Genomic DNA, 26,621 nt, shown 5'->3' with positions numbered 1-26,621 from the left:
GGGCGTGGCGGCGGGGCGGAAAAAAAAACTTGACGCGTCGCGTTGTAATCCGGGTGGCGGGACCTGGCGGGACCCGCGCCGCGCGGGCAGCGCACTTAAATGTGGTAATCTCTGGCTGCTCTGTTGCTGCCACCGCGTCGTCCTGATGATGATCCAACTTCTCAAAGGACTGCTGGGCCTCAAACGTTTATTTTGGACCGCCGCTCGTAATCTGTCCCCCGTCCGCCCGCCTGTCTGCCCGCCTGTCGGTCAGTTCCTTCGGCGCGGCGCGGCGCGGCGCGGCCCTCCGCGTGGTGCATCCCGAACCCCGCTGGATGTCGAAACATCTTCGTCGCTCTGTCCTCTCGGACGCGGTGGAGTCGCTTTGGAGTGGAAACTTGACAGGGGGAAATACGCTCTGTCGGACGCGGTGAATTCGCTTTGGGATGAACATCTTCCTCGTCCAAGGGCACGGCGACCAGGTTGGATAGGCTGGCGGCGGGCCGGTCATCGCGCCCCCGACCTTGCGGCAAGCGTGCGGCGAATGAGATGCGGGCGGGCCGGAGCAAGAGGTCTGGTTCAACGCGGGCCCATCACTTCAGCCATGGCTCTCCGGGTACTCTGAGGACAGGTTCCAGCATCCGCACCCTGCTCGTGATGTGTAAATTTCTATTTTGCCCCCGCGGACCCCACGTTTCACACCAAAAGGACAAATTTTCCCCCATGGATCGAAAAGATTGACGCGGCCTCAAGGCACTTTCCCCTGGCACGGCCGAAGAACTTCAGCAGGGCCGGCGATTGCCCTGCACGTTTAGCATTTTTCGCCAGTCTGTAGGGTTCTTACGCCTGCTTTGCCTGCCGTGATTCGCCAATCCAGGACCGAAGACAAGCGTTGCCCCGGTCCAGATTTGTAAATTTACCCTCGAAATTTTTTACAGTGACTTGTTGTTGTTGCCGGTGCTCTGGCTGCTGTTGTTGCTGCCACCGCGTCGTCCTGATGATGATCCAACTTCTCAAAGGACTGCTGGGCCTCAAACGTTTATTTTGGACCGCCGCTCGTAATCTGTCCCCCGTCCGCCCGCCTGTCTGCCCGCCTGTCGGTCCGTTCGCCCGGCGCGGCGCGGCGCGGCGCGGCCCTCCGCGTGGTGCATCCCGAACCACTCCGCCCTGGCTGACTCCGAGACAGTGCCTCGTCGCTCTGTCCCTCTCGCACTCGCGGGGCGCTCCGCTGGGGTGCGAGAGAGTGGACGGGGCGCGCCACTTGGCGGTGCTTGGCTGCCAATCCGGCCTCCATTCGGCCGCTTCCGCCGGCAATTAGGAGCGAGATCCGCACTCGGCGCCGCGCGAAGTGCGAAAGCGAATGCGAATCTGAATGCGACTGCGCGGGGAACGAGGTTTGCGGCTCCAACACGGCCCTGCGCGGCCTCCAGTGGCCCTGCAGCCCTGGCCAGCGTGGCCGGGCAGGCCCAGGGCAGGGCCAGGGCAGGCCCGCACCCTCCTGATGCATGTGTAACGCTGTTAGTGATGGGTGGCGCGCCTCCCCGCCCCGCCCCGCCCCGCGCTCAAAGCATGTGAGTCAGTTTGCCGACGCCAAGTGCAGACGCGGTCCTCGGCCTTCCCCTCCGCGCCGCAGCATCCGCCGCGCACCACCCCGACGACGGCGCCCGGCCCGGCCGCCCCGCGGCCGGCTTACCTCGCGGTACCTGCTGGTGCCTGCCCGGGGCGCTGCTTGGCCTGCTCGTCGCCGCGCTCCGGTCGCGCTGCCCCCGGCGCCGCGTCGCCGCTTCGCCACTTTACGGCCTTGACGGGCGCCTTGATGGCGCCTCCTTCATTCGGCTTCGATTTCGCCTTCGCCGCTTCGCCGCGGTGCGTCGTCAGCGACCTCGCAATTCCCAGCCAGGGGCGGGGCAGCCCGTTTGGCTGGACCAAACTCGTGGCACACTTTGCGTCGGCAGTCCTCAAATGGCAACTCGAATTGAACGCGCGATGATGCCAACGGTTTGTTTCGTTCGAGTCACTGAGTTCAAAGCGATGGTTATCGACTGAACGCAACATCGCTCCCGGAAATTTCAGTGTGACCTAACCTTCGAGTGACTCAGGGCAGTATTGCTGTTTACACTGTCGGCCACTCTTTGGCCCACAACGCGCCCAGTGTGCCGCCGGTCTAAACGGCTCTTCCGGCTCGCTGTGCACGTGAACCGCGAGAGTGAACCCCCGTCCCCATTTGTGTGCCGAACGCTCGCGAACGCTTTGGCGTCCAGTGGGCCAGAGGGCCGGCGCAGGCGGCCAAAACTCTAAACGCGTTTTTAGCTCCAGAGTCGCTAAACTGGACTCGAACCGAACGTGTGACCCCACCAATGGGTTCCTCGTTCGGAGAGCAATCCATTGATGGGGTCACATGTTGGGTTCGAGTCCCATTCAGCGACTCTGGAGCTCAAAACGCGTCTAGGGTTTTGGCCGCCTGCGCTGGTCTTCTGGCCCACTGTGCGCCGCCGCTTACTTTTGGCAGGGCCGGACGGCCGGACACTCTAGGCGGCTTGGCGGCCCGATGCCGCTCGTCCGGAGACGGAGTGGCCGCGCCAGCCAGCGCCAGCCAGAGGCTTGGCCAGAGGCTTGGCCAGAGGTGTGTTCATTAGGACAGCCTAATTAATAATCTCAATCTGAGCCTGAGCCAAATATCCGCGAAGACAGATCAGCCCCGAGAGCACGGGGAAGGCGAGGGAGGGAGGGGCTCCTCCGATTAGTTGACCGTCCGTCCCTAGTTTTCTGCGGAGAGAAAATGCTTCCTTCATCTGTTTCCACCAACTTGGAACCTGGGATGCGAAAACCGAAACAGGGCGGCCTCGGTCACGACGGCCTCGGCGCCGCGTCGCGCTCCGCGATGTTCGCTTATTGATTGGCGTGGTTTGTAAAATAAGGCAGAAATAAAGCGAGGGAGGGAGAGAGGGACCGTTTAGCAACGTGGCTCGCCATCTCTCTTATTTGGTTATTGCAATATGAGGGGCGCCGCGTTGCCAGCCAGGGGAGTGAGAGAGATAGAGAGAGGAATCGGCGGGGAGGGAGAGGGCGAGGAGGGGCTGGCGATGCAGACAAGAAGCGGAAAAAATATTAAGAGGGAGAACGAGCAAGGCAGGGATAAAGGAGAGAGACGGCGACAGTGCTCGGAAATCAATTACGAGAATGATTGCGTGAGTGAGAGAGAGATAAGTCTGCAGAGAAAGAGCAGGGTGGAAAAGGGGGAGGCGGGGCGGCGGTGAGAGTGGGAGGGACAGAGAGAGAGAGGGCCTCGTTGATGAGGGTGCATGAACGGAGACGGTGTCTTTTCCTCGGCGATTCCCCTCCTCCCCTCTTTCTCTCTCGCTCCGCCATCCCTCTCTCCGTCTCTCTCCCTCCCTCCCTCTCTCCTGACTCACTGACTGTCGTTCTATCGAATTCCCCTCTCCCTTTCTTATAATGGCTTCGTCTGAAACCGATGACGCCCGAAGTAAACTCGGGAGTGATCCTGTAATCAAGCGCCCTTCCCCCTCCCCTCCCTCCTCCTTGTTCTTTCCTTTGCATCTGTCGGCTCGGCGTGTTGAAAGGCTTATTTGAATGTGAGATCAGCCCCAGCGGGCACTCCTCGGCGGCGGCAGGCTCCCCCCCCCCTATCTTCCTCCTACCTGGCTGCTCCCTAAATGGAAATGTGTAGTTAGCAAATGAAGTGGAAGTTGGCGGCGCATGAGCCACACCTCTTGCTTCACTCCCCGGCCTCGGCGTCCTTTGCGGTTCCGATGCCGCCTGTGGTCCGCCTCGCTCCGCCCCGGTCGTCCCTCATCGAGTCCCTCATGCTCGTGCTCGCGCTGACCTCCCCTCCCTCCCCCGCTCGCACCTGAGCCACTTTCCGCGCGGCCGACTGCGAACGCTGCGAACGCTGCGAACTCGGAATCGCCCCGGCGCGGCGGCACGGCCAATTCGAGTGTTGTTCGGGCCGAGCCGAGTGCCTCCCGACCCCGAATCGGAATCGGCTTTGCGAGATGCGGGCCGAGCGGCCGTCCGAAGCCGAAGCCTTGTTCGGGTGCGACGGAGATGGCGGCCCGATTTGACTGCGCGGCCCATGGCGCGGCGGGCGCGGCGCGCCGCTCGGCGGTTCGGTGGGGGATTTATCGTTCTGCTAACGACCTGAGAACATCACGCGTCACGAGGACTCCCCGCCCCGCCGTGGCCGCCGCGTTCGCCGCCACTGCAGCGCTTAATTGATTGAGCGGGCTGCGTGTCAAAAGTTTCGGCCGTCCGTCCGTCCGCCTGGTCCTTTCCTCTCTCCCTTCTCTCTTTCTCTCTCTTTCTCTTTCTCTCTCTCTCTCTCTCTCTCTCTCTCTCTCTCTCTCTCTCTCTCTCTCTCTCTCTCTCTCTCTCTCTCCCTCCCTCCCTCCCTCCCTCCCTCCCTCGCTCCCTCCCTCCGTGCCTTCCCCTCCGGAGCAGCGCCGCACGGCGCCGCCGCCAAGTGCCCGAAAAGTGGTCCAGAGCCAAAGCAGTGACGGCAATGCGCTTGTTAGCTCGGTCCGCTAGCCGCCTGCAGTGTAGGCAACCCTGGCACCCGAACGGCCGACCAAGCGCAGGCGGCCAAAACTATAAAACGCGTTTTGAACTCCTGAGTCGCTAAATGGGACTCGAGCTTAACATGTGATCCCACCAATGGATTGCTCGCCGAACGAGCATGGGGTCACACGCTCGGTTCGAGTCCTGTTTGGCGGCTCTGGCAACGCGTCTAGAGCTTTGGCCGCGCGCCGGTCTTCTGGCCCACTGTGCGGTCCGGCTCGAGAGGCGAGACAGGCCGCGCCGATCGGTCGCCTCGTTTATGATCAAGCGATCCAGCCGGCTCCCCGAATCCCTAAAACGATCCGAGGGCAAGCGGGAGCGCGGAAGACCAGACGACACCCGCGCGGTAAATCAACGCGAAAGTGAAAACGTTTTCAAAAATAAAACTTTTAATGCGCGGCGCAGCGACGCTCGGTGTGCGGCGGGAAGTTACAAAGAGCAGCAGGCTGTTGGTGCTGCTGGCGCTGCTCTTGGCAAGACACGTGTTTGACGGGCACCCCGGTCCGCCTTGGTCTGGTGTTGTCGCGACGGCGATCTCTGGCTGAAGCGGGGCCTGCTGGGCGGAGCGTCCTGTGGCTTGGCCTGGCCTGGCCTGGCCTCGCCTGGCCTGGCCTGGCCGCGGGGTCGGGTCGGGGCGTCGCGGACCGCGAAATAGGCCCCGTTTATTCCTGTATAACGAGGAGGGTTGTTGAACGCGTCGTCCGCCACCGTAAAGGCATCAAGGCACGCCTCTCGGCACCACGAGGCACGCCGGCCCGCCGCGTCTCGCTGTTTTACAGTGGCGGGCTGCAATTAGCAACTACAGTGGCGGAAACGCGCTGGCCTGGGGAGACGTTCTGACGGGCGCACAGTGGGCCAGAAGGCGGCCAAAACCCTAGACGCGTTTTGAGCTCCAGAGTCACCAAACAGGACTCGAACTGAACGTGTGACCCCATCAATGGATTCCTCGTTCCTCGGAGAGCAATCCATTGGTGGGGTCACGCGTTCTGTTCGAGTCCTGTTTAGCGACTCTAGGGCTCAAACCGCGTCTAGAATTTTGGCCTGTACGCCTCTGCATTTCAAATTTTGCCATCGAGAAGTTGCCTAATAGGCCGGCTGAGGCTGGCGACCGCCGCCAGCCCCGCCCCTTCCTCGCCGTCTGAGTAATATCTGGGCGGAACGCGGACACGCGCCCGGCCGCACTGTCGCCACCAAATCAACATATTACTCTCCGACCCCTCGGCGGGCCGTCGCCCTGTCTCTCTCGCACCCTTATGGAGAGCCCCGTGAGTGCGACAGAGACAGACCGACGACGCTTCTGACTCGCTGGGCAGGGTCTGCAGGGCCTACAGCTTACCGGTCTCGCCCTCACCTCGGCGTTGCTACGCCCCACGCCCCTCTGGCTGCCTCTGCCTGCCTCTGGCTCGGCAGACCGGCCGGCCGTTGTCTGGGAGTCCGAGGCGGGGCGGGGGCCAGGACATTATCTGTCTGCAGGGCCCCGCGCGGCCCAGCGGCCCACCGGCCAGACTGAGCGGACAGAGTGATAGAAAGAGAGGAAGTGCAGGAGCAATAGACGAGCTTTTGCCGGCCCGAAATAAACTGGTACCCACTCAGACACCTGAGCGGGGCGCGGCGTGGCGGGGTGGCCGTACCTTACTGCAGGCCCTGCTGCCACTGCTCCTCACCCAAAAATGAAAGGCGGTACAAATGTATCAAAAAAGGCGGTATTGAATTTACCGCCTTTTACGTGCCATCATTACCGCCAATCAAAGGCGGTACTTTCATTTACCGCCACAACTATTCCATCAGTGCTGAGTCCATAATTGAGGGTTATTAAAACATTGCATCAGTACCGCCAGTCAGAGGGAGTACCTAAATTACCGCCAAACACAAGCCATCAATACCGCTCATCAAAAGGCGGTTGTTTGATTTACCGCCTACACTGTACCATTGTGGTCAGATTTAAATGTCTCGCTGAATCCAAAATTTGTTAATATATCTTAGGTAATGTGTGGATAGCAGACTTTTCTAATTGCCCGTGAAGGTTGTCAGACCCACTGGGGACTCTTAAGAGAAACGATAGTTGTGACGCTCATAAACTAAGAGGTCCATACTTGCATAGCATAGCAGCAGTCATTCAGTTTTCTTGAAGTCAGATGTACTCACATGAATCATGATTGAGTGCACAGCAGTGAAACTGCTGCTCAGAAGATAAATATGGCAAACAGGTTGAGTCATCCAAAGTAGATAGCATCAAATCTTGTAGCTTTCTGCACTGGTAAACTGGGCTTGGTGGAGCACAGATGTGCTAGTGTGTATATAAACTTATGAAGTTTTGACAGTTTTCTCATTTTACACGCACTTTCACTGTAGCTTGGATGGTAGCAAACAATCTTCGCCCACGCACGACACAGTTGGCAAAAGGTCTCTATCTCACAAAACTAGAGGAAACTTGATTATATGTATGGATATTGGACAAAAACACGAACCGACGGCGGCCCTTTGTTTATGATTTTCAGGTTAGTTCTGCTTTTGTTTTTGTAGGCCTCTAACTGCGAATACTGCCTATATCCTGCGTACAGCCGACCCGTAACTGCCCATAAAAATATCAGATATTCGCAGTCACTCGTCGCGTCAACAAAACAAGTTGCAGATGGTTGCAGAAAGAAAATGGCCGCCTGTAGCTGTGCATGCATATAAATATTATTCAGTTTCTTCTATTTTTGGGCAATGACGTCTAGCACCAACGGGGTCGAGTGTGGGCGAGGGTTGTTCTTTACCATGGAAGCAACTGTGAAACTGGAGTGAAGTGGATACACTGTAAAAATTTTATAGAAGTTCATCAACAGTCTGTGGTCTGAGCTCCAGTGCTCTGGCCCAGTTTAACAGTGTACAATGCTACATGTCTGAATCCAGCTTTATGACTTAACTCAACTTTTCTGCAAATTTTCCCATCAAAGAAGCAGTGCCAAGTGATTATGTGAGTACATCTGACTTCGGGAAACTGAATGTTAGCGGCTCCGCTAAGTGAACAAGGACCTCTTAGTTTAAAAACGGAAACAAAATTTACTGCTTGAATGAGCGGAAATTATATTCTTGCTTGCAGTGTGGTACAACCTTAGGGTTTTAGAGCGGCTTTATATTTTTTATATGGCCATCCTCTTCTGGTGGTAAAAAGATTCCCCTCCTAAAAGGCGGTACAGAATATTCTTTCTGCATTGGCGGTATAATTATTACCGCCATTTAAGACCCGTACATTATTTTTTCTCCAGACCTGCATTTGTACCGCCTTTTTGGGGCAGTTGAAAAAGTACCGCCTTCCCAAAGGCGGTAAAATTTGGATTCCGCCTTTGCAAGTTTACCGCTCTCAATTGTGGTAATTTTACCGCCTTTCAATTTTGTGTGCTGTTCTCCCACGGCCGGAACCGAACCAACAAATCGCACCGCCATCCCCTGGGCCTTCTTGTCGTGCTGCAGAGGACGTGCCAGTGCATGCGGCGTGTGCGGGGCGGACCGCCGAACCCGGACTAAACGTTTCTCAAACGCCCCGCCCCCCTCTCCTGTGGTCCTTCCCTCCCCAATTCGCGCGAGATGAATTAGTTTGGCTTGGCGCGCCGCCCCGGGGACGCGACGGCGCCCGCTCAGGCCGTCAGGCCGTCAGCGAGCCTACCGCCCTCGGACCGCCCGCCCCGCCCAGTCGGCCTGTCTAGCAGCCTCGTAGAGCTTCTGTTTTCTCGCCGGATAGATGCGGATTTATTTAGGGCTGTGCGGTTATTGGAATTCTAACCGAATAACCGGTTACTGAAATAACCGGATTCTTTCCAGGTTAACCGGTTTGTCAAAATTAACCGGTTTTTAAAGAAACTCACAATAACCGGTTATTGCAATTTCTCAAAATAACCGGTTAGTTTTTAAAAAGGTGAAATTTTACGAAACAAATTGTGTGTAACACGATAAAGTAATCGGAGCAATTTAGAAAAACAATTACCTTTGGATTATATACAGGTTTTTATTACCAAAATTAGAAAACTCCATATAAATTAAGTATATAGGTGGTCTCCCGAAACAATTATGCAACTAAGCACGACGTTAAAACCGGTTAACCGAAGGCCGGTTAACCGTATTTGTCGGTTATTCGGTTAACCTATACCGGAAAAGGCATTAACTTAACCGGCCGGTTAATGAAATAACCGAATGCAATAACCGGTTAACCGGTTAACCGCACAGCCCTAGATTTATTGCCCCTTCGCGTCACGAAAAACAATGATTCGGCCACCGTTGCGTTGCCCTTCAGGGTTCGGTCAGCGAGAATTTACCGCACGTCGTGTCAAGGGGCTTCTCAGGCGCTTAGCCCAGTTTACTTAATTGTGAGTTGTGGTTTCGTCAAATGGCGAGAAATTAAGCGGAATATCGAGCATTTTGGTTGATTTTCCCGCGCGTCGACAGACATAATAGACCTTCAGATACTCCCCGAATAGACTCCACGCTGCAGCCATGGCGGAGTATTTGGGCAGGCCTTCACGACCAAAACTGTACGAATTCCCTGCCTTTTTTTATGCGCTCCGAAGTGATGGCCCCCAAAATGAGTGAGCCGCCCAAACCTCCATTGGCGGCGCGGCGACGCGTATGATGATGGTGTTCCGGCGATTGGTGTTGCAACTTGGCTCCCGACTCATAGTTGCTAATGCATGCTCAACATATCGCACCGTTAATTGGTCGATAAATCTGCTTCGAGAGGCTCTGGCCCTCTGGCGCCCTCTGGTCCGCGAGGCGAGGCGCTGGCGAACGGCCAGTCGCTGTCTCTCTCGCACCCCGTCGGGGCGCCCCTTGCGTGCGAGAGAGACAGCGCGGCGAAGCAGTCGGCCTGGCGGCCTATTGATCTGGGCGTGTGGCCGCAGAGCCGCGCAACTGCGTCCGGAATGCGGTGTAGTTAGCCGCGCCCCGGCGGAGTGGGTCGCCAGGACTAGGTACCACCCCACCGGGACCTAGTGCTGACTCGACAGAGGAATACCAACTTTACTCCATCTCGTTTCCGATCAGCGATAGGGCGATGCAAAGGACAATTTCGCTTCTTCCACCAACGGACCCCTTGTTCGGAAGGCAATCCATTGATGGGGTCACACGTTCGGTTCGAGCCCCATTTAGCGACTCTGGAGCTTTAAACGCGTCCGGTCTTCTGGCCCACTGTGCAACGCCGTGGTCGTGGTCCGTCCTCGTCCGCGCCTTTTCGCAAGTTTGTTGCGACCCTCCCTCCGCGGCGCGGCGAGCGGCGCGCCGCCAAACGGCCGGCATGCGCCACCCAAATAACCCCCAAGAACCCCCAAAGCTCTGTCAACAAGCGATTTCTTTTCCTTTAAGCCGCTCCGCCGGGCCGCTCTGCCGGTGTGTCCTACACCGCTACACGCGTACACGCGACCACCGCAACGAATCAAACGGCGGTCGTGCCGAACAGAGTGACGACATTGTAACACGCCGGCGGGGCGCTCTAATATACGAACGCCACTAATGCTGTCGCCGGATCGAGGTCGGGCAGACGCTCGGCCGGCCGCTCTCAGTCAGACACTCTGTCTGTCAGCCCCTTGAGGCGCTCTCAGGTGATCAGTCAGGGGGCAACGCGGCGCCCCGCCGTTTGTCAGTCGCTCTGTCCGTCTCGCTCTGTCGGCCGGGAGGTCCCCGCCGGTCCCGGCCGGTCCCCGCCACCGCCTCGCACTTCGTCTTCCTCTCCCCGAAACCCGAATCACTAATCTTCTCAGCGCGTCTCAAACGTCTCAAAACCCGAAAAGCAAGTGGTTCCCTTGATTCATCGCGTTGTGTGTGACTGTGTGTGTGTGGTGGGGGGGGAGGGCTACGGCCAGGCTACGGCAGACCCCGAGTGGGGCTCCAAAGGCCACTCGGGCATGCACAGGTGTTTGACCAACGGATCAGCGTCGTGGGTCTGCGCCGTGGGGCTCCGTGGTGGCGCCCTGGGGGAGAAAGACGGGGGGGGGGGGGGAGAGAGAGAGAGAGAGAGAGCCGGCGCCAGAGGACCTCTGCCCCCACCTCCTCCCCCCGGCCGCCGCGGCGCTAGCATGCGGCACTGAAAGGGTTGACCCGGAAGACTCGTCCCACTGGGCGTGGCGGTGTTTAAGTGTGGCCGAGGTATGGGCGTGGTCGCAAGGGAGCGACAGCGAGCGAGCGAGAGAGAGAGAGAGAGAGAGAGAGAGAGGGGGGGGGGGGGGGGGAGAGGGGGGGGGGGGAGAGGGAGGGAAGGCCCAGAGGGTGGGGAGGGGCGGGGTGCCCAGGGGGGTCGCTTTGGCCGCTTTGGCTCTGGGTTTACTCATCAAGCAGCATCGCGACAAAGGCAGTGACGCGCATTTGGTGATTAATGGCGGAGATGAAGAAGGACTCGGAACGCGGAGACGGCGGGCGCTCTCGAGGCGACGCGCGTCGTGAGCGTCGTGGCGCCGCTCGTTGGAGGGCCGAGTGATGTGTTATTCTCGGTGGGCCTCGCGCACACTCACGCACACTCGGGCACGGCCAATGCGCGGCCAATGGGCGGCCGAATGGTGGTCAAGAGGCGGCCGATAGGCGGCAGCGAACGGGAAGTGTTGTGTCTGCGGCCAGGCGGGCCGGGCGGGCCGGACCCAGCCCAGCCAAAGGCACTACAGCTGCGACTCCAACGAGAAAGGCGTGCCGTGCTTGCCGGCCGACGAACTGCCGAAACGAGACTCCTCGAGGCCGCAGGACGTGTTTTGTACGAGGGAATGTCCCGAAGGCGCTGCGGGGCTGTAAGTACTGGGCTGAACTGACGGTGGGAACTCTCAGTGTCTCCCGAAACCGACTTTGAATGCGTCCTCGCCGTCTGCGACTGGCTTGCTTCTGACTCCTTGACACTTAATTTGAAGCCCGTCGGGCTGAGGGCCCGTCCGCTGCTCCGAAAGCCGGGGCCCCGCGAGCCCCGCCAGCCCCGCCAGCCCCGCCAGCCACGCCAGCCACGCACTGGCGGCAGTCAAGGCAGCGGCCGCAGTGCAGTGTTGCCAGACCGTACGATAATTATCGTTTTGTACGATAATTTTGGCCTCCGTACGATGTACGATAGGACTCCGTACGATACCCCCTAAACGTACGATAATTTCAAAATATCCGTACGATACGTACGATAACTTCAAAATATCCGTACGATAGTGCGATAATTTCAAAAGACTGGCGATATTTAACCGAAATAGTGACACTTTGGGAAGTTTGAGCACCTGTTTTTGAATTTTGCATCGCAGAAAGGCGGATGGGGCGGGGTTTGCCACCGAAGACGATCTCTGCTCTGCCCCGCCTCGACGCTCGGGTGCCTCGCCAACGAAGGCGCAGGGCTCGGCTCTCGCCTGGCTCAAGTCTTCGCGCTCTCCACTCGTCGCGCTGCCAACCTCGCTACAATTGTTTTACTGCCTTTCTGCAGCCTGACATGACTAGAGAGGGCTTAGTTTAAACAGAAAATAGCATATAATAGCATAAAACAGTTAGTTTTGCAAAAAGAATACGGTTTTTCCGTTTTGTACGATAATTTTGCTGCTTGTACGATAATTTTCGGGTGTTGGTAGGATAATCGAGTCTTTCGGGTCTGGCAACACTGCCGCAGTGGCTCCTCTAGCCTCTAGCCGGGCTGCCTTTAGCGGGCCCGTCCTAAGAGCCGCGGTGACGTCACTCCGCCTCTAAAAGCGGACCATCGGGACCATCGCAAGGTGTGAGACAGTTGCTGGCAGTCGCTCCAATCAGTCTGTCTCTAATGAGTTGGCAACCCTGCCCAACAACAACAACAACGTGGACAAAAATGACGGCTGCATTTGTTGTGCGACGTGTGTGTGTGTGAGTGCGCGCGCTGCCGTTGCAAGCAGCGGCGGCGGTCAAAATTGCAAATTTCACGGAACAGTGCCAAAAGCCGCGGAATGCAGACAGGAGCACGAGATTCTCCCGCTGAAAGCGAATCCCGCACCACGGCGTGTGTGTGTGTGTGTGTGTGTGTGTGTGTGTGTGTGTGTGTGTGTGTGTGTGTGAGCGCGAGAGAGTGCATGCCAAACGCGGCGCCAAACCGCAGAGGAGCACTCGGGACTGGGTCACACTAATTGACTCTGTTTTCGGCTCCAACAGAGAGGCGGGGGAAGTTACGGTGCAGAGGCAGGGGTAGAGGGAGGCGGGGAGGGGGTGCCTAGCGCAGTCAATGCTTTTCTTCTTCTCTGCGTTGTGTTGTCTCTGCCGCGCGCTGCTGTAGATTCGGACAGCGCGCGCGCGCGCGCGCGTGTGTGTGTGTGTCGGCCGCGCGGCGACAGAGCGGGCTTGTGGCGAGTGTCTTCTTCGCATTGAAATAGCAGCATCGTGAAGGCTTGTGTCTGGCCGTTAAATTCCCACTTGGTGAAAGCCCCGCCCGCCCCGCCCCACCCCGGCTAGCTCAAAGCACGCTCTCACTGACACCCAGGGCAGCCCAGGGCTTCCGTTGCGCAAAGTGTTTCCACGCCGCCAGCAATAAAGAGGAGAGCGGCGAACAGCCTCTTCCTCCCCTTCCCCTCTCCCTTCCTCCCCAACGGGCCTTCCCCTCCCTGTCCTCTCCCCAGAGGAAACAAACTTAGATTAAAAAATGAGGAAGAACGCGCTGCATCGGGACTCGAACCTCGATTCGAAACAGCAGCGGAAGCGAGGAGCGCAGGGACGGTGCGTATGGCGCCGTGCCGTGCCGTGCCACGCCGTGCCGTGCCACGCCGTGCCGTGCCACGCCGTGCCGTGCCACGCCGTGCCGTGCCACGCCGTGCCGTGCCACGCCGTGCCGTGCCACGCCGTGCCGTGCCACGCCGTGCCCAACGCGGCTTGCTTGCGAAAAAGCGCGTGGCGGTGTCAAACGCAGACGGGGATTCTTTTGCTCCCCGCCCCGCCCCGCCCCGCGAGCCACAGCCTTTGATGTGAGCGGTCGCTTGCCGCTTGTGCGCTTGCTGCGCTTGTGCAACCTCTCTCTTTCTCTCTCGCTCCTCTATCGGCCCGGCGGCCTCCCATTGGCCGATGCTCGCGCCGCTGCCGGCGTCGCAGTAATTATGTTGGTCACACAACAAGGTATCTATCTTGACGGGCGGCTTCCGTCGGCGCGGCGCGCGCTGCGGCGCGATCGCGTGCCCCCCCCCCCCCCGCCACCATTTGCCATTCCGAAGTCGTCGCCGTCAGTGACGACGCCAATCACAGCCCGGCCGAGTGGAAGGAAGGCACAATGTCGCAGCGCCGCCCGCCGAGCGCCGCGGCGCGCCGCGCAGCCGGGAAACAAAAGTGGCTCATCGAGACGAAACTTCCTCGCCCCCGGGGCCCGGGGGGCACACGAGCAGACTGGCGTCGGTATTCGAACCGGTGACCTGGAGTCCCGGCGGCCGAAGCGATGGCGCAACCGAGCGAGTCACCACGACGACGACGACGTACTCTCTGCTCTGTGCCGCCGTCGTCTCTGTCTCCGGCTTTCTGGCCGCGGCCTTCCTTTGACGGCGCCGGGAGGGATTACGATGCTAATGACTTGTGAACGGACACACGCTGGGCAGTCTGCGAGTGTGTGTGTGTGTGTGTGTGTATATATATATGTGTGTGTGTGTGTGTGTGCCGAGCTGCAGTGTCTGCGATAATTACCCGGGCACCTGGGCCGATAAAGGCATGCCTCTGCACCAGCCCCGGCAAGTGACCACGTGACCACACACTCGGCGACGCTCGGCGTGGCCTGCCCGAGTCTGTCGCCCTCTTCCCATTTTGGCGGGGCCTCGTTAATTGGGGCCTTCCCCTGACGGGTCGGTGCGTGAGCGAGCGCGTGGGAGTGAGTGAGTGAGGGAGTGAGTACACTAAGAAGCACTCCCCTCCGCGGCCAATCCCGGCCCAGCGTCTCTGCCGCGCCGCCGCTCCACTGCACGCACACGACGCAACAAGTGGCATGTAAATGCAGCGCGCATTCAAATGAACCCGCCGACACTGTCCCGGGCGGGAGCTTCGAGTCGCGGCCTTGTTTGTGCGCGGCGCGTGAGTGAGAGAGTGAGCCGTGCGTTTGCGTGAGTGCGAGAGAGTCCGCGCGAGAGACGTGTCCGCGCCACAAAGGCTGCGCCGGGCTCCGCCGGGCTGGGTCAGGCTCCGCTGTCCTACCTGGCGACGACAGACGGGCTGGGCCGGGCGGGGTGGCTGGCGGCGGGCCGGCCGTTGTGCTGGTGATGAGCGAAGTGATAAGCCTAGAATAAATCCCCGATGATGCACACCCCCTGCCCCGGCCCCAGCCCCCAGGCAGCGCAGCGCAGCGCCTGTCCGCCCCCTGTCCTCCCTCCCCCTCCCCCTTGCCCGTGTCGCCGGCCAGGGACGCCGCAATTTCTCATACGAGCGACACGGCCGCCCCGCCCCCTGATTGGTGGAGCGCGGAGCGCGGACCGGTGGGGACGGCGAGGACCACACCGAAGCGGCGCAGCGACGCAGCCGCTGTCGACACCGCCGCGCCAAAACAATAACAAAAACAGTAACGACTGGCCGTCAGGGTTAATTAGTGCGCGCTGTAATTGAATAATAATGATTGCGAGCGCGCCCCGCCCCGCCTCGCCGCGCCCCACCCCGCCCCGCCCGGTGACGCGGGGGCTCGCAAAGACGAGCGGCGGATGACAGTTTGAGGGCGCGTGTGGGCCGCGCAAAGCCTGCCGCCGTCGGGGACGTCGGGGAGGAGGCGAAGAAGAGGGGCACGCAGGACAGGCGCTATCGCCGGCCGCATCGGTGGCGGCAGCGCGCGGCGTCAGCGCTTCAGCCCGGCAGGTGTTGCGTGGTGAAAACTGAGAACACGCCCGTGGAGATCCAACGCCCCCGGGTGCACCCATTTGCGGAGGGATCGCCATAGCATCCACAGTGTGCATCCCACACAGTGAAGGCACAGGGGAGTGGACATCCAGGGTCGGAGTGGGTCCAGTAAAGGAAGCACCCCGACCGCCGCGCGCCGCGCCGACTACCGACGCTGGGCGAGAGCGAGGCTTTCCTCCGCACGCGCAGTGCACCGCTGGCAGTGCAGCAGCTCCACGGCGGCGCGGCCAGCCCGGCAGGTAGGCCGCGCTGGCGCACGGCTGCGGGCGCGTTGCCTACCCAGCGCCCGGCCGCCCGCCCGGCTGGAGCGGCTGGAGCGGCTGGCTGGAGCCTCCGGGCTGGAGGCCAATCAACGGAATCTCATTAGCGCCGTGTCCTCCTTGTTCTTCATTCTTCGCCTTCGCCCCGGGTTCCCGATTTCACTCGCCACCGGACACAGGCGCGGATATTCCGGGGCTCCCGACGCGGCGTTCCGGACGCGCCGCCGCGTCGCCGCTGAGTCTGTGGCTCTGCTCGTCTCTGCCTCGGCCTCTGCCGGCCGCCGGGGCTGCGTCTCTACAGTGGTGGTGCTGACGCTGCAGGCCGAGTGCACCGCACTGCACTGCGTGCGCGGCACGGCCGGCACGGCCAGCACGGCCAGCAGCGCCAGGAAGTGAGTCATTCATTGTTTCGAGAAGCGGGAGGCTGACGGGACGGCCGGCCCCTTTGGCATCGCCAGGCCCGGCCAGGCCAGCATCGCTCTGTCTCTCTCGCACCCATGCGGAGCGTGCCGGACGGTGCGAGAGAGACAGCGACGAAACGCTTGTGCGGAATCAGCCGGGCGGCCAGGGCGGCCAGCGCCCAGCGGGCCGATTCCGAGCACCGCCTTTGTCGCTGTCTCTCTCGCACCCTTACGGGGCGCCCCACGAGTGCGAGAGAGACAGCGCGACGAGAGCTCGGAGTCGGCCTGCAGGGGTGCGTGTGGACAATGACCGGACGGCGCAAAGGACGCGACGTCATCGCCATGATCTGTCATTCATGACAAGTGGCGCGGCGGGGCACTGCTGCGGGGCGTGGCCGCACTATCAGCGACGAGCACGCCCCGCCCCGCCCCGCCCCGCCCCGCCCCGCCCCGCACCGCCCCGCCCCGCTCCGCCCGTGCACCCCAGCACGGCCGTTTGAATAATCGCTATCGTGCGCCCTCGACAAGAGTGTGCCCCCGTGGACGCCTGCGGGGCCTGTAGGGCCTGCCGTGGCCGTGCCCCGCGCCGCGTACTCCCCAACGGCCTAAAGTGGGGCAGGGGCGGCCCGGCCGGTCAGCCCCACCGCGCGGTTCGGCTCCCGTTCCTCCCAGTCAGCGCTGCGTCTCGTCTCGCGGCGTCATTCACAATCTCGGTTCAACACCCCGAGCGAGGCGCAGCAAGCCAGGCCCATCGACAGCAAGTGGCTCGAGTGTCGGGTAACGAGTAGTGTCCGGGTGCGCCGGAAATGTACGCTCAGAGAGTCGCCAGCGACGCGCTGCGCTGACGCCAAGGCTGACGCACGCAGACGACGCGGGCAGACTCAGTGTCCAGTGGCAGGCAGCAGGCGATAGTGAGGACTGGGGCGGCAGCGGCGGCGTCGAGTCAGGCTGGCGCCAGCCAGGCGGAGACAGCCTCCCGACTGCGTGCGTCCCGCGTGTCTGCGCGAGCGTGTGTGTGTGTGAGTGTGTGTGAGAGGAGCGCCGAGGGAGAAAAGATATTTGGATGCTCGGTGATGTCAGTCAGATCGCTCGACGCTCGCCGCTGAGAAGAGGTTCGTCTGGGGGAGACTCGGAGAGACGAGACGAGACGAGACGGTGTTGCTGCTCGCTGCTGCTGCTTCCGGACTGCGGCCTTGATGACGGGGCGCGGCGGGGCGCGGCGGGGCGTCCGGGGGTGGCGGGCTGGCAGTCCTGGCGCCGCGCCGTCCCCTCTGACAGGACGGCGAAAAATTGTATAAGGAAGACAGTACAATAACTCTGCGGAAGAAAGGGAGGGCGGGAGGGCCCACGCGGAGACGCGCTTCCCGTAATCTGGCTTCCGGCTCCGCTTTGCTCGGCTCTGCTCGGCTCCGCGTCGCGCGATGCGCGTCTGCCGGCGGAGGACTTTCTTTCATTGATCTCAGTTTGGCAAGATGTTGCGGTCTGATAAGGCGAAGGCGGACGGGGCGGCGCGGCGCGGCGGGACGTCCTTGCCCCAAATACACTCATCTGGGGAGGGAGACTGCCGTTTGTTATCGGCAGGTCAGAGTGGAAGCTTTGTTCGGGAAGATGGTGGGCGCTGGGCGGGTCGGGAGAGCGGGGCGCCACCGCCGGTATTCGAACCCAGACCCCGGGGGTTCGGGGGGTTGGCGGTTGTTTTCGACAACTCCCTTTGGCCAGGCGAACTTTGGCTGGAGGACTCGGATGCGTGCGCTGCAAAACCCTGTTTTTCTCGCCGCGTTTCCGCGGGACTGCGGGGTCGCCTTGGTTCGCCTAGCTACCTCTTGGTACGCCTTGCTACCCCTTGGTACGCCTTGCTACCCCTTGGCACGCCTTGCTACCCCTTGGTACGCCTTGCTACTCCTTGGTACGCCTTGCTACCCCTTGGTACGCCTTGCTACCCCTTGGTACGCCTTGCTACCCCTTGGTACGCCTTGCTACCCCTTGGTACGCCTTGCTACCCCTTGGTACGCCTTGCTACCCCTTGGTACGCCTTGCTACCCCTTGGCACGCCTTGCTACCCCTTGGTACGCCTTGCTACCCCTTGGTACGCCCCGCCTCGCCTTCGTAATGAGTCACCCCGCCCCGCCCCTCGTCGCCGAACTCTCGCGGCGGCAGGTCGAGCTGGGGCGGCGGAAGGGGGGGGGGGAACCGAACCGTTGTTCGAACGTCAACGTCATCGTTTTCTTCTCGTCTCGCCCTGCAGCCCCGCTGCGTGGCAGCAGTGGGTCGGTTCGTCTCTTCTGCCGGGGCTGGCGAGGCTGGCGAGGCTGGCGAAACGCCCCCAGTCCGTCCACGGCCTATTCCAGTGCCACTCCCGATTTGTATCAGGAGAGGCGGTGTTTCATGCCTCTGGGCAAATTACCATAATCCTATTAGCCCGGCAGGGACCGGCGTGGCGGCGGTGGGGGTGGAGTAAGGGAAGGGGGGCGGCCTTTCGGCATAACTGGAATAATTGCCGCTTGCCGCCGCGACTTAGGTTCCGATTCATTTGCTATCTCATCCCTCCGCGTCTTTTCAGGTTTTCTTCTCCTCCCGACGCGGCCCCGATTATCGTCGTTTCCATTTTGGTTTCGCCCTTCGCCCGTCGCTCTCCTCCCTGCCATGCCTCCCATTGTCGTCCTGGCCGACGACGCCAGCGACGCCAGCGACCGGGCGCCGCGCCCCACAGTCCGAGTTGGCGTTTTCCACGCAGGGACGCGGACACCGCGGAATCGGGTTGGTTAACAAACACGCGGTACTCTCCCTCACACACATACTCACACACACACACACCAAACCACACACACACACCCAACCCCACAAAACCCACGATCCACTCCGTCACACATCACACACGCCATCTCATCGCCAATAACCAACGGCCCCTCGCACGGCCGGCATGCCACTCCGTCCGCTTCGACCAGTCTCGTCCATCTCTCACTCATACTCCTCTCTGGCTCACTCTCTCTCTCCTCTCTCTGCTCAACTCCTCTCTCTCCTCCTCCCTCTCCCTCTCTCCCCTCCCTCTCTCTCTCTCTCTCTCTCTCTCTCTCTCTCTCTCTCTCTCTGCTCCCCTTTCTGGTCGGATTCGCGTGGCGCTGTTGCTGAGCGGGGCGGCGAGGGGCGGTCGGTGCTAACGCAGTGCGCGTCCTTCAGCAGGCTGGTTCCGTACGTCGCTGCGTCGTCCCTCCGTCCCTCTCGCACTCGTGGCGCGCCTCGTACGGGTGCGAGAGAGACGGAGCGACAAAGCTCTGCTCGAAATCGGCCTGCGCGCCTAATAACTGCTGCGCTGGGGCGCGGTGCCGCGCGGTGCGCGGTGGGGGTTTGATTCGGCATGTGCCCCCTGCACCGCCACGCCTCTCCCCCGTGTACGTGTGAGAGTGTGTGCGTGTGCAGGCTGTGCCAATAACGTTTATAGCGGCCACTTAAACCGCCATTACTGCGTTGCACTGCGCGGGGCGGGGCGGGGCGGGATGCCGCACTGTATCGCGCGCCATTCCACCATTCCGCGGTGCCACTTTGGCGTCGCTTTTCAGCCACTTCACCCCCCCCGCCCCGCCCCGCACCGCACCGCCCCGCCCCGCCCCGCCCCGCCGGTTCAGCACTGAATTCTGCCCGATGATTTGCTTGTGAGCCCCTTGCTGCCTGCCTGCCTGCCCGTCCGTCCGTCCGCCCCACCGGAACGACGCCGTGATCTACTCCTGCTCGTCATGTCCCCCGTGATGCTGAGTACGCTGCAGGAATGCGCCCATCCACTCGCCAGGACGGTCGGGGCGGCACACTGCGGCAGTCAACGCCGTGCGCCGCGCCGTACGCAGTACACACAGTCTCACACGTTCGGTTCGAGTCCCACTCAGCGACTCTGGAGCTCGAAACGCGTCTCGAAGTTTGGCCGCCTCCACCGGTATTGTGGCAGATCCACTGCGCGCCGGCTCGGCTCCCCGTCGGCCGCGAGGTTCATCTCGTGCCGCGGATGGCGCTCGTCGGCGAGGCGCGGTAATAAGGCGCGGCTGGAACATCGACCGCCAGCGCCAGCCGCCAGTGTCGGTGAAAGGCTCGAAATAAAATCCTTCCGGAATAAAGGCGAGGGCGGCAAGGGCCCCGCGAGGGGAGGGGAGGGGAGGGATTCGCTGGCGCGGCGAACAAGCCGGCCGTCCCTCCTCCAAACGTTGCCCCCGCTAAGTGAGGCCCTCTCTGGGGCGCTCGGCGGCAGACCGGCAGCGCTCGCGGCGCGCGGCGCGGTGCGGGGCCCTTGTCGGGGACCTCTCCTCTCCACCCTGGCTCGCCCTGGCTCCAGCCGCGCGGCGCCGCGGCCTCGCCGGTCGGGGCTGCTTGTCAGGTCCGCTGAGAAGCTAGCAGCGCTCTCTGCCGACTGATTCCGCACATCGCTCTCGTCGTCGCCCGTCGCCCCAGCGGGTGGAAACTCCCTAGGTGGGGCTGGGACCGGGTCGGGATCGGTCCGCTCGGGGCGCCACGGCCAGCAGACGAACTTGTCGCCCCGCATCGGTACCTTATTTTAAAGAAATCTACCCTAAATCGAAACATTTGGAGTCATATTCGGGTATCAAAATCAAGGTTATTGTCTAAAGAATGCATCTGAAGCATAGTTTTCTCTTTATAATCGAAATAGAAATAAGGGAGGTGATGAAAATACGATGGCTCGGTCGCGGGAAACGCTACCACCAGATTTTGTAACACTTAGTTTTCAATGTTAGAGCCCTCGGAGGCCATACATGTAAGCGAGCCGATTTTTCCTTACAAAATTTCGCTCGGCGTAGGATACATTTCCTTTTCATTGGACTCACCTTGCAAGAAATATCCCAAACAATAGTTGATGCGACGGAATGGTGTCTGCTTGTACTTCTCACTTCAACTCGATAAATAGAATACAAACCACTCGAATCAAAGCTGCATATCTGGCCTAATGCACGGCAAATTTAATGTAGATTCATTTTGCACACGCGGCTTTGGGAAATAAGGTCGGATTTCTTTACATTAAGTGGATTAAAAACACCAGACGCAAAGAGGCTGAAATGACCACTTTTACGGTCTCTACTAATGTGAGAAATCCGACCCATCTAGACACACGCGAGTTCTTGAGAACAAATCTTCAAACATGCCGTCGTGCATTTTGTTTAAAGGTTTTGGCACGAAACTAACCTCAAATTATACAATATGAATTCTAAAATACTGCAGCGTCAAACACCGTTGAAAGCGTCATCGGCCCGTGTCGTCTGGACCGGAGGACGGGACAGACTATGGCAAATTCACCGCTCGGCACAGGTTTGTATACTTTTCACAGTTCCACGATTGGGCATTGCATTTGGTTGATTTTGAGAATGGATTCTCCTCAGGAGGTTAGTGCGGAAGTCAATGAAAGCAACACACGCTACCCGAGCAGCCAACATGTCGGCAGGTGCAACTGTCACAAAATGGAAACAAAACTGTGCCGAGCGGTGAATTTGCCAAGGCGAGACGGCGTGCGTGGCAGTGTTGCCGAGGCGTTCCGAGAGGGGTGTCTGTTCGCCAATCACGCCACGCGCCCCGCCCGCCTCCCGCGCCCCGAGCGGGGCCCCGAACGGGCGAACAGAACGGAAGCGGCAACAACACGCTGACCGGGGCAACCGGGGCGTCAAGAAGAGGAGCGCGTCGACGAGAACGAGAGCGAGCACTCGGCGAATGCTTAAACGTAAAAGCGCACGGGGAGCGGATTCATTGTCTCCATTGTCCATTGTCCCCTCGCCTTGCTGCTGCTGCTGGGGTCACGGCCGCCGCGGCGCCGCGCCGCGAGGGCCGAGGCGCGGTGTAAACTATTTACGCTCCGACGGGGGTCACTGCGGTCCAGAGGGAGGGGCGGGGTGGGGCGGGGCGGCGGGCCGGCCTAGGTGGCTTGTTACCATCACAGCCCCTAATAGGGTGACCCCGGCCCGGCCCGCCCCCGCCCGCCCTCGCCCGCCCCCACTCCGCTCGGCGCCTCTCTGTCTCTCTCTCGCACCCGCAGGACGAGCCCTTAGCTGCCTCATCCTTTGCACTCCACCCCACCGCCAGCAGTAGTAGATCAATATTGAGTGAGTCAAGTGGCTACGGTGTTTGTCTCTCGCTCTGCATCCTGTCAGTCTCCCCTCCACCCCTTCTCTCTCTCTCTCTCTCTCTCTCTCTCTCTCTCTGTGCCTTCGTCCCTCCCTTCGCTTCACACTGCCTCGCTCATACTCCCCCCCCCTCTCTCTTCAACCCTCCTCCTTCGGCTCCTGCAATGAAGCCCACACACCTGATGCGGCGGGGTGTGCTTTCCGTAACGACCACTGGACGTGGGACGCGGAGGGAGGGGGAGGGGGTTGCGGGGTGACGCGCTCCCTTGCGGGCTTTGATCAGTTACCCCACTCAGCCTCCCTCCCGCGGGCCGCGCGCCGCTGACTGACTGTTGGCAGCAGCGAAAATCTCGGCCTCCCTAATTCTCCCCCGCGTGCCCCGGCCCCGGCCCTGGCCTGGCCGCGCTGGCTGTGGCTGCGGTGGCGGTGGCGCCGCGAGAGCGCGAGACAGAGAAAGGCAGAAAGAACGCCCCGAAGGGAGGAACGGTTCGGCCTGGCCGGGCCAGGCAGGCAAGCGCCGGGGCCAAGCGGGGAGCGGGGCAGAGCGGGCAGGGTGTAGGTGAGGTGGATTTGCCCGCCCGTTTAGTCACACCGTGTTGAGCCTGGCGGCAACCCCGCGCCCGTAATCAAATTCCTCATTTCGGAGGCGCTGCTCGGCGCGCGGCGCGTATTACATTCCGTGCAAGCGGCCGCTGTGCCGCCATTTATGATTTATTGATGCGGCGACAGCAGCGCGGCATGATCGGCGAGTCCATTCTCCCGCGCGGTCCTGCAGACTGATTCCGAGAGTCGTTTCCGTCGCTCTGTCTCTCTCGCACTCGTGGGGCGTCCCGTATAGGTGGGAGAGAGACAGAGAGACGAAAACGACTGTGTGAGTCCTTTTGCCTAATCGGATGAGGGCCAAGAGCCCTCTCTCTCTGACCTGTGGGACGCTCCGGGCGGGAAGGCGACCTGAAGGCTGAAGGCTGCCGCTCCTCCCCCACGGGGCGGCAGGCATGAGAAGGCTCACGAGGGCACGTGTGCCGAGCGATTACAAGCGTGTGAGCAGGCCTCTCCCCCTTACCCTCCCCCTCCACTCCCCCTGCACTCCCCCCGCCGCCACGGCTCGCGTCCAAGCGAGGGGAGTCTTTTGATTACCGCAAATAAAACTACTCAAGTGAACTGAGCAGGGAGCGGCTCGGCACCGGGGCCGCGCGAACCAGCGTGAACGGAGAGCGGAGGCGGTGCGGGGCAGAGAGAGGTGCTTGTCGGTGGCGGCGGCGTTCGCCGAGAATCTGGAGGGAAAGGAGCGAAGAAGCTGACGTTGGTGTGGGTGAGTGTGTGTCGTGCGCCAGGTGTGATGAGCGGCTATTGATAGGTTGAGGTTGCTCTAGCAACCCCTCGCGCCTCGCGCAGGCTAGAGACGAGACCCTTCCCGCGCGGCCCGAGTGGCCCCGAGGTAGGCCGCGGGCGGACAGTGCTGTCGAATGGGTTGCCTACCCTCGGGAAGGCAGGCGCGCAGCGCGCAGCCAGGGCCGTGGGGTGGCGGTGCGCCCAGCGCTGCGGAGAATAGGGTCCTCATCAAACAGAGGTAATTTGGGGGCGGCTTAATTAGTGAAGGTCAGATAAGTTGTTTTGTTTTTGTTTTTTAGTTTGTGAGGGTTTTGTTGGCCGGGGGCGAGCCGGGCCGCGACGGGGGCTGTGATGCGCACTTCAGCTTTCATCCGCTTTCATTCAGGCTCATCGGAGCGTGGAGCGTGCCACGGCAGGGCCACGGCACGGCGCCATCCCCCGGCCTGCCCTACCCTGCCTGCCTCCTCGCCCGTCTGTCCGTCCGCGCGGCCTGTGCCCGCTCTCCAGCCCATCAAATCGATTACGGTGCCGCCGCGCACGTGACAGAATGTTTGTTCAGTGGATCATTCCCAGACCCACCCTTTTGTTTCCACTTTAAAACGGAACCCGACCCGACCGGGGCGGGGCGGGGCGGGGCGTGTGCGACTGCATCGCTGGCCGCGACAGCCCTGCACCCTTGCCTCTCTATGAGCTCCATACTATGAGCAGTCATAATGGACGCACCACTCACACACTCACACACACACACACACACACACACACACACGCTCACTCTCTAGCGCGCACACACACATAAACACAGATGGGCGTGCCGGCGTGCCCCGCCTATCAAGTCCACTCATCAACGTGCACTGCGCTATCAGGCTCTAGAGCCAATCGGCCATGCGTCGTCCCCGTCAGGGCCCCGTCCCCAACGGGGCCGGCCAGGCCGGGCGCGGTGCGGTGCGGTCAGGCTCGGCTCGTCAAAATTGAACGCGCTCGTTAGCGTCACCTCGCGAGCCCGCTGCCACGCTGCAGGCTGCCGCCGAACAGAGCTTCCCCGCTCGCTCGCACTCACTGGGAGCAGGGTTGCGACGAAGCTGTGGTCGGATTCGGCCTGCATTGCCGCGCCCGCCGCGCCCGCCGCGTTGCAGAACGACCTGTCGCCGCCACGCCCGCCATGGCGTCCGCTGTCAGCCCGACGCGGCGGCCTTTGGGACTCAGCCAGTTTCACGCGTTATCCCCTCTAATGGCCTCCCGAACTGTGTGTTGCAGGTTAAAATATGGTTTCAAAACCGGAGGACCAAGTGGAAGAAGCACGACAATATCAGCAACGCCGAGGCCGCCGAGCACAAGTCGCAGCAGCAGGGGCCGGCGCCGGCCGCCGCGTCCAAAAGGCCTACCGTCGTGGTCAAGAAGGCCACCAGCGCGACCACGGTGCTCGCGATACCCAGTCCCAACCCGGCCTCGGCCTGCTCGGCGCTGTCCGCGACCGCAGGGTCGCCCTTCTCGGCGGACGAGCACTCCAACGGGTCCACGCTGCTGACGGGCGACGGCGAGAACGACGGCTCTGTCTCAGAGAGCTGCATGTCGGAGGAGGCATCGTCCTCCGCCGTGACGTCGGCGGTGAGCTCCCGGACGCCGTTGGCCAACGCCGCCACGCCCTCGCCACCCGCGGCGTCGCCGTGCGCGGCGTCCATGAGCCCCGTCAGCACGACCAGTACGACGGCGAGGGGCTCCATGGGCTCGCCGACGCGGGGGGCGCCACCACGATCGCCGGCGACGCCATCCTTGTCATCCGGCGATACCCCGACGCTGTCCGCCACGCTGGTCGCTACCCCAGTGCCCAGAGACTCTAGGGACTCTGGGGCGGAGGGCGAGAAGGAGGCGGCGTGCCGGCCGTGCGCCTCGCCGAGGCTGCCGAGGCCGGCGCCAGGGACCACGTCGCTACCGTCGCTACCCCGCGACACGGCAGCAACCACGGCGCTGCCGCCCTCGCCGTCATCCACGTCGCCCGTGAGCTAGCGAGCTAGCGAGCTAGCCGGCGGGCTGTGAACCAGGACGACCAGGACGCTGCAGAGCGTCGAGTTTCTTCATGTGCCACAAGCTGAGGGTGCGTGGTGCGAGGTGCGAGGGCAATCCCAAGGGGCCCTGGGCCGCCCTGGGCCCTCTGACGGACTCACAAGTGCTAGCACTCGTTCGACATGCGGGGGTGTTTCCAGGTGTTTCTCAGACCTGCTGAGTTACGAACTCTAAACGGGGACTTTGAGAGGCTTAGCTTTTCGGAGCGTCCCCCGTGGGCTTGTCTCGCGGCATCAGTGTCCACCACTTTGGAGCGAAGTGGCAAGGAACACGTGTCTTCCATACTGCTTGCATGCGTGGGCGCGTGGCGTGGCGGCCCGTGGCGGCCGGTGGGGTGTGTAGTCAGACCATTTTATTGATAGTGAGATGAGAAAGTGTGTTGAGTGGTTCCTTACCAGTGAGAGCTACGTGCTCACAGTACTTAATGATGTCTTGTTAGTACCCTAAACAAAATGTGACATTTTTTGTGAGAACCTTGTGATGCCATTTGTGTAATTCTTACCTTTACAAATACCTTGCATTTTGGTGATTCCTTTTTGTATGTTGAGAAGGTTCATTCTATGCTCTGCAACCTTTAGATTAAAGTCCCTTCTTATTCTTTCTCAGAGTTTATTTAGTTGAGTTTGTCAGTTTCAATTTCATCTCAATTGCAAGCCGGTAAATAGTATATTTTCTCATATGTGAACTATCTAGTAGTATGGCTATGAAAGCAAAGATTCATAGATGCCAAGAGTGTTTGTGTCAGAAATTGATTTGACATATGCATCATAGGTGTGATTTATAATTAAACCAAATGTACCGTACTTACTTTTGATTGTTTTGTAGCATGACTTTCATGACTGAATTTTATGTTTTCAATATTTGTAAAATTCTGCTATTTTCTCCAAAGATTTAAAGCTTTTGTTTGTTGGAAATAAACATTCGAAGTTGAGGCAGATCTTAATCTGTATTGCTTATTGCTTGAGTTCCTTATGTCCACCTTCACCTACTTCATCAACCCTCACAATATAAGTCATACGTGTCGCAGGAACAAATGAAACAACAGGGAGCCGAGCCCTGAAGCGCGGGGTATCTACTTGCGCATTCCCTCTGCGTTCGCTCCCGAACGC

The 26,621-nt window shown here is 60.7% G+C and overlaps 1 protein-coding gene across 1 annotated transcript in view; it reads left to right on the top strand.

Moving 5' to 3' along the window:
- LOC117641476 (homeobox protein Nkx-6.1) overlaps nucleotides 1-26,468 on the top strand; it is a 40,673-nt gene extending 14,205 nt beyond the window's left edge. The window contains exon 3 of the mRNA XM_034378841.1: nucleotides 24,706-26,468. Coding sequence (XP_034234732.1) covers nucleotides 24,706-25,455 — 750 coding nt within the window. The 3' untranslated portion in view covers nucleotides 25,456-26,468. The remainder of the gene's footprint in view (nucleotides 1-24,705) is intronic.
- The last annotated feature ends 153 nt before the right edge of the window (nucleotides 26,469-26,621 follow it).

Source organism: Thrips palmi, unplaced genomic scaffold (assembly GCF_012932325.1).
Source record: "Thrips palmi isolate BJ-2018 unplaced genomic scaffold, TpBJ-2018v1 HiC_scaffold_15, whole genome shotgun sequence".
NCBI classification, from domain to species: domain Eukaryota; kingdom Metazoa; phylum Arthropoda; class Insecta; order Thysanoptera; family Thripidae; genus Thrips; species Thrips palmi.
This window is presented reverse-complemented; position numbering and strand designations above follow the sequence as displayed.